Below are 7,500 nucleotides of genomic sequence, written 5' to 3'. Positions count from 1 at the left end.
CACGTTCCAGTCCTCCTGGGTCAGAATCTATAATAATAATAATAATAATAATAAAAATGTATTTGTATAGCACCTTTCATGACATGAAATGCAGCTCAAAGTGCTTTACAGAGCAATGGAGAAAAAAAAAGAAAAGCAAGGCAACGACATTAAAAAACAAGCAGTCATGCAATACAGTGAGGACATGTAAAATGTTGATGGGTTTCCACCGCCATCGGTGTATGAATGTGTGTGTGAATGTGTGTGTGAATGTGTGTGTGAATGTGTGTGTGAATGTGTGTGTGAATGGGTGTATGAATGGGTGAATGTAATGCACAATCTATGTAAAGCGCCTTGGATAAAGGCTGCTATATAAATGCACCATTTACAGACAGACAGACGGACGGACGCTATAGCTGGATAAATGGATGGATCACGGGTGGATGGGCGGGTATGTATGTATGTAGCTGCTTTCAATGGCACATTATACAGTACCGCAGCTTCATACACCTGACAGAGAGTGTGTGTGTGTGTGTGTGTGTGTGTGTGTGTGTGTGTGTGTGTGTATGTGTGCGTGCGTGTGTACGTGTGTGCGTGTGTCATGCATGTGTGCACATGACTGATGAAAGCCTTTAAAACGGGGACGTAGTTCATGAAAGCTCACTTTGTCTCTGCCCACTCGTTAAAACGGTGTCTGTGACTCAGTGCACATTGATCTGTGTGCATGCGTGTGTGTGTGCGTGTGTGTGCGTGTGTGTGTGTGTGTGTGTGTGCGTGTCATAGTACAGTCCCCAGGTGTCTATATAGGGGGCCGTAGTGAGCATAACTTCCTCAGACGCAAAATTCTGCTTATAGTGGAAACAAAATGCTTTTTCAGCATCTCTGTCCGTCCACACGTGCACACACACACACACACACACACGCACACACACACACACACACACACACGCACGCGCACGCACACGCACTTCAATAGCATGCCATGTTTCTGGCTTTTCGCTGACACCTTCACTATAGCAACACGAGGCCAATCTATCAGGAGCAACGGAACAATATTCTCACACACACACGCAGGCATGTACATGCGAGCGAGCGAGCGAGCGAGAGAGTGAGTGAGTGCGCACACGCATACACACAGACACAGAAAAGAGAGAGCGAGAGAGAGCAAGAGAGAGAGAGAGAGAGAGAGAGACTATACAGACATGTGGACGAGGTTGACACACAGTTGACAGTATATGGGTTTCTATGTGGCGTCCGCTTTCACGAGCAAGATAATTGTACTGCGCAAAAAGCATGGAATACGGATGTGTGTATTTTACAGGACACTCCCGTTAAACTTTACAACAAACTCCGGTGAACTCCCGAATTGTACCACAATCACACCTGTATGTTACCGTATATTAACTGTATATGCTGCTAAACTTGAGGTTTACGGTGGTGAGGTGACCACCAAACTACAACATGACGTCACTGAGGTGACCACCGAACTACAACATGACGTCACTGAGGTGACCACCGAAACTACAACATGACGTCACTGAGCCGCGGTGAAGAGCAAACCACCGCCACCGCTCCAGCCCTTCTCTCTGTTTTTACTCACCACCGCTCAACGTTATGTGGTCACCTCACCACACCGGAGCGGTGGTCACCTCACCACCGGAGCGGTGGTCACCTCACCACCGGAGCGGTGGTCACCTCACCACCGGAGCGGTGGTCACCTCACCACCGGAGCGGTGGTCACCTCACCACCGGAGCGGTGGTCACCTCACCACCGGAGCGGTGGTCAGCTCACCACCGGAGCGGTGGTCACCTCACCACCGGAGCGGTGGTCACCTCACCACCGGAGCGGTGGTCACCTCACCACCGAAAATCCAGACTATGAATAGGCCTTTAGGGTGAAAGGGTTAGGGTGACAGACAGACAGACAGACGGACAGAACCCTGACCTGGAACACGGTGACGATGGCCCACAGCAGGGAGTCGAAGTTCTTGCGGTCGGGGATGGTGTCTCCGTTCTCCGTGCGGAGGCTGAACTTACAGCCAAACAGGTGCATGCCCAGAATGCTGCAAGTGGGACACGCAACGCAACACACACACACACACACACACACACACACACACACACACACACACACACACACAATAGTGGATGCGCAAGCTTGAAAGAAACTCTACAACAAGTGCTTCAGGACACAGATTACGGGTACAGAAAGCATCGCCTTCTTCATATTATGGCGACTGCCAATTATTGCAGACACTGAACAGGAATTTTGCCGATGCCTGATCAGCTCTCGACTTATTGGGCACGCCTGCAATCTGCATGGACATTACTGAGGCTTCCAAATTTACATTTGTAGCCAAGCTGTATAATAGCATCCTTAAGACGCTGGTACTTAAGCACCTCAGTAAGGAATGCCAAAATGGTCACTTCTCTACTGTCCTCATCAACAACAACAACAACAACAATATCTATCTGGTGTATTAGCTGTGACATCTGAAAAGGCATCATTTTCATTATTGTGCATGAACATGGCAGTTGAAACACGTGAGTGCTTATACATTTTGGCAGCTGATGAAACATATGAACTTATAGCTAATAGGTCAACAATTCTGTCGTGCCTAGAAATGTACACAAAATGTTACACAAAATATATCCAAAAGTCAGAGATCTTTTTGTGCACAGCTGCATTCTGGGACCTTACCATTAGCTTTAGAAACAGGTAGATTAATTGGTACTCCTGAGGAGGACAGAGTCTGTCTAGTGTGTGATTTAAAAGAAATTGAAAATGAAATTATTTTTTTTGTTTTACTGCCCATTATATGAAGAATTAAGACATGTATTATTTTGTAAAATGACAACCATCTGTGCTAACCATTTCTGGTTAGAGGACTATGAAAAACTGGAGTTTTGTTTTAGGAAAGGTATTTTTGCTTTAGCAGACTTTTTATGCAAAGCGTGGGAAAAAAGGAAGAATGTTTTGTTTGTGTAAAAAAAAGAAATGTTATGGTGTGTCCTGTAAGTCCATGTGGGCTGGGCGCCTTTGGTGCATGACACAAAAATAAAGAATCTATCTATCTATCTATCTATCTATCTATCTGTACATTCCCTTATATCACTGTAAATCCCTGGAACATGTGACACGTTTAAACCTAAACACCATGTGTGTAATAATAAAATGCCAAGAGTTTATTCATATTCATACAATACAGTAGAACACGAGTTCACTCAAACACCTCACGAGAACACCTAGTGTTCAAATTCTAAACACCTATAATATGACTGACTTTGATTGTAAAAACTAAACACGTTTATGTGTTTAAAAAGTGTTACAGGGATTAAACATGTTCTTCTGTTTATAATCTAAACACTGTGACACGTTTAAAAAGTGTTACAAATGATGTGTTTAAAACAGTTTATAACCTAAACGCTTGGGTTTAGTGTATACATAGCAGCCATTAAGAATATGTGACAGTGTTCAGTACCTGAAGGTGAAGATGAAGAGCATCATGTACAGTAATGTACAGTAATGTACAGTATGTACAGTACCTGAAGGTGAAGATGAAGAGCATGGTGTACAGTAATGTACAGTACCTGAAGGTGAAGATGAAGAGCATGGTGTACAGTAATGTACAGTAATGTACAGTAACTGAAGGTGAAGATGAAGAGCATGGTGTACAGTAATGTACAGTATGTACAGTACCTGAAGGTGAAGATGAAGAGCATGGTGTACAGTAATGTACAGTAATGTACAGTACCTGAAGGTGAAGATGAAGAGCATGGTGTACAGTAATGTACAGTACCTGAAGGTGAAGATGAAGAGCATGGTGTACAGTAATGTACAGTAATGTACAGTACCTGAAGGTGAAGATGAAGAGCATGGTGTACAGTAATGTACAGTAATGTACAGTACCTGAAGGTGAAGATGAAGAGCATGGTGTACAGTAATGTACAGTACCTGAAGGTGAAGATGAAGAGCATGGTGTACAGTAATGTACAGTAATGTACAGTACCTGAAGGTGAAGATGAAGAGCATGGTGTACAGTAATGTACAGTACCTGAAGGTGAAGATGAAGAGCATGGTGTACAGTAATGTACAGTACCTGAAGGTGAAGATGAAGAGCATGGTGTACAGTAATGTACAGTAATGTACAGTACCTGAAGGTGAAGATGAAGAGCATGGTGTACAGTAATGTACAGTAATGTACAGTACCTGAAGGTGAAGATGAAGAGCATGGTGTACAGTAATGTACAGTAATGTACAGTACCTGAAGGTGAAGATGAAGAGCATGGTGTACAGTAATGTACAGTAATGTACAGTACCTGAAGGTGAAGATGAAGAGCATGGTGTACAGTAATGTACAGTAATGTACAGTACCTGAAGGTGAAGATGAAGAGCATGGTGTACAGTAATGTACAGTATGTACAGTACCTGAAGGTGAAGATGAAGAGCATGGTGTACAGTAATGTACAGTAATGTACAGTACCTGAAGGTGAAGATGAAGAGCATGGTGTACAGTAATGTACAGTAATGTACAGTACCTGAAGGTGAAGATGAAGAGCATGGTGTACAGTAATGTACAGTAATGTACAGTACCTGAAGGTGAAGATGAAGAGCATGGTGTACAGTAATGTACAGTAATGTACAGTACCTGAAGGTGAAGATGAAGAGCATGGTGTACAGTAATGTACAGTAATGTACAGTACCTGAAGGTGAAGATGAAGAGCATGGTGTACAGTAATGTACAGTAATGTACAGTACCTGAAGGTGAAGATGAAGAGCATGGTGTACAGTAATGTACAGTATGTACAGTACCTGAAGGTGAAGATGAAGAGCATGGTGTACAGTAATGTACAGTAATGTACAGTACCTGAAGGTGAAGATGAAGAGCATGGTGTACAGTAATGTACAGTATGTACAGTACCTGAAGGTGAAGATGAAGAGCATGGTGTACAGTAATGTACAGTACCTGAAGGTGAAGATGAAGAGCATGGTGTACAGTAATGTACAGTAATGTACAGTACCTGAAGGTGAAGATGAAGAGCATGGTGTACAGTAATGTACAGTACCTGAAGGTGAAGATGAAGAGCATGGTGTACAGTAATGTACAGTAATGTACAGTACCTGAAGGTGAAGATGAAGAGCATGGTGTACAGTAATGTACAGTAATGTACAGTACCTGAAGGTGAAGATGAAGAGCATGGTGTACAGTAATGTACAGTAATGTACAGTACCTGAAGGTGAAGATGAAGAGCATGGTGTACAGTAATGTACAGTAATGTACAGTACCTGAAGGTGAAGATGAAGAGCATGGTGTACAGTAATGTACAGTAATGTTTAGTACCTGAAGGTGAAGATGAAGAGCATGGTGTACAGTAATGTACAGTATGTTCAGTACCTGAAGGTGAAGATGAAGAGCATCAGCAGCATGCAGAAGGTGGCCACGTTGTCCATGGTCTTCATCAGGACCACCAGCTGCCTCCTCAGCGCCGGCAGGAAGCGCACCAGCTTCAGAACGCGCAGCAGGCGGAAGGTCCGCAGGACCGACAGGCCACCGTCCGCCTGGCCCACGATCTCCCACACACTGAAACCCAACAGAACACACACCGGAACCTTCAGCACAAAGGGGTCGGCCTGGCCCACGATCTCCCACACACTGAAACCCAACAGAACACACCAGAACCTTCAGCACAAAGGGGTCCGCCTGGCCCACGATCTCCCACACACTGAAACCCAACAGAACACACCAGAACCTTCAGCACAAAGGGGTCCGCCTGGCCCACGATCTCCCACACGCTGAAACCCAACAGAACACACACCAGAACCTTCAGCACAAAGGGGTCCACCTGGCCCACGATCTCCCACACACTGAAACCCAACAGAACACACCGGAGCCTTCAGAACCTTTTAAACACACACACCAGAACCTTCAGCACAAAGGGGTCCGCCTGGCCCACGAAACAACTCTTGGGAAGCTCAGGGGCTGATAGGATGTCTCATTACTGCCTGTGTGGAAGTGGATAGTTGTAGTTCATTACCGCCTGTGTGGAAGTGGACAGTTGTAGTTCATTACTGCCTGTGTGGAAGTGAATAGTTGTAGTTCATTACTGCCTGTGTGGAAGTGGATAGTTGTAGTTCATTATTGCCTGTGTGGAAGTGAATAGTTGTAGTTCATTACTGCCTGTGTGGAAGTGGATAGTTGTAGTTCATTATTGCCTGTGTGGAAGTGAATAGTTGTAGTTCATTACTGCCTGTGTGGAAGTGGATAGTTGTCAGTTTATTGCCTCCAGACACGGTAATGTAATATGTGAATATTTATAAATCACACAATAAGCACTCTGGCAATACTTTACTACATAATGGCATTAAGTCCCTGCCGTAGCAAGCTGTGTCTGTATAAGTAGACAGTAATATATGTTAAAGAATGTCCCAATACTTTGTAATGTGCTTACGACTGTGTGACAACACAATGTGAGAACAAAACACTACCCTCTACTATGTACAAGCAGTATATATGAAAAGAACCAGCTCAGTGGCCTAGAGTGTCCTCCCTGAGACTGGGAGGTCGGGGTTCGATCCCCGGCCGGGTCATACCAAAGACTGTAAAAATGGGACCCAGTGCCTCCCTGCTTGACACTCAGCATCAAGGGTTGGATTGGGGTATAAGTCCCTGTGACATACTAGCGTCATGTCCAGGGGGTGTACTTGTACATCAAGCTGCCTCACGCTACAGAAACAGGAGATAGGCTCCTGCCCCTATGGGCCTCATGGCTACAGAAACAGGAGATAGGCTCCTGCCCCTATGGGCCTCATGGCTACAGAAACAGGAGATAGGCTCCTGCCCTATGGGCCTCATGGCTACAGAAACAGGAGATAGGCTCCTGCCCTATGGGCCTCATGGCTACAGAAACAGGAGATAGGCTCCTGCCCTATGGGCCTCATGGCTACAGAAACAAGACATAGGCTCGGCAAGGCTACTTACTACCCCAAAAAGTATTATGTAATTGGCCACAGGACACCCATTTGAAAATATGTTGTTTCAGGGACCCCCAGATGCAAAGATATGACTTAAAAACGTTAACTGTGAAAGAGCATAAAGGATTGGCACCCTTTTTCATGTTTTTTCCCCCAAACATAGCAGCTCATAGCGTCACCTGCTATTTTTGAACAGCTAAAGTTTTAAATGATGGTTAAAGTTGTTAAAAGCTAAAGCGACACAGACGCGTCCTCAGGTCTAAATGAGTTAAATGCTATCATAACAGTCAGTGAAGCAGGTGTTTGATGTAGGCTACTGTTAACTACTAAAAACGAATTATCCCTGATAGACCTCAAGGGCATTTTTTAAAAAAAAGAAAAAACTGACATTATGGTTCTAGATTGAATTAACGGAACTAATCGTTCCGTCGCAGTTATTATAGTACAGTAAAAAATACCTGATGATGACGATGATGCTGTCGAATATGTTGTTATTATAGTATAGTACATAAGTATAGTACAGTTATTATAGTACAGTAAAAAATACC

General features: G+C 44.2%; 1 protein-coding gene across 1 annotated transcript in view; it reads right to left on the bottom strand.

The window, feature by feature from the left end:
• The window catches only part of LOC308312296 (voltage-dependent T-type calcium channel subunit alpha-1H-like), a gene marked incomplete at both ends in the record, with an annotated part of 70,606 nt that overhangs the window by 51,268 nt on the left and 11,838 nt on the right, over positions 1 to 7,500 (bottom strand). The window contains 2 exon segments of the mRNA XM_080794661.1: positions 1,925 to 2,042; positions 5,376 to 5,561. Of these exon segments, the coding sequence (XP_080650787.1) occupies positions 1,925 to 2,042; positions 5,376 to 5,561 (304 nt within the window).

Source organism: Protomyctophum bolini (genome assembly GCF_963924005.1).
Source record: "Protomyctophum bolini genome assembly, contig: SCAFFOLD_269, whole genome shotgun sequence".
In the NCBI taxonomy this organism is placed as follows: domain Eukaryota; kingdom Metazoa; phylum Chordata; class Actinopteri; order Myctophiformes; family Myctophidae; genus Protomyctophum; species Protomyctophum bolini.
Note: the sequence above shows the minus strand (reverse complement) of the source record. Positions and strands in the feature narration are given on the sequence as shown.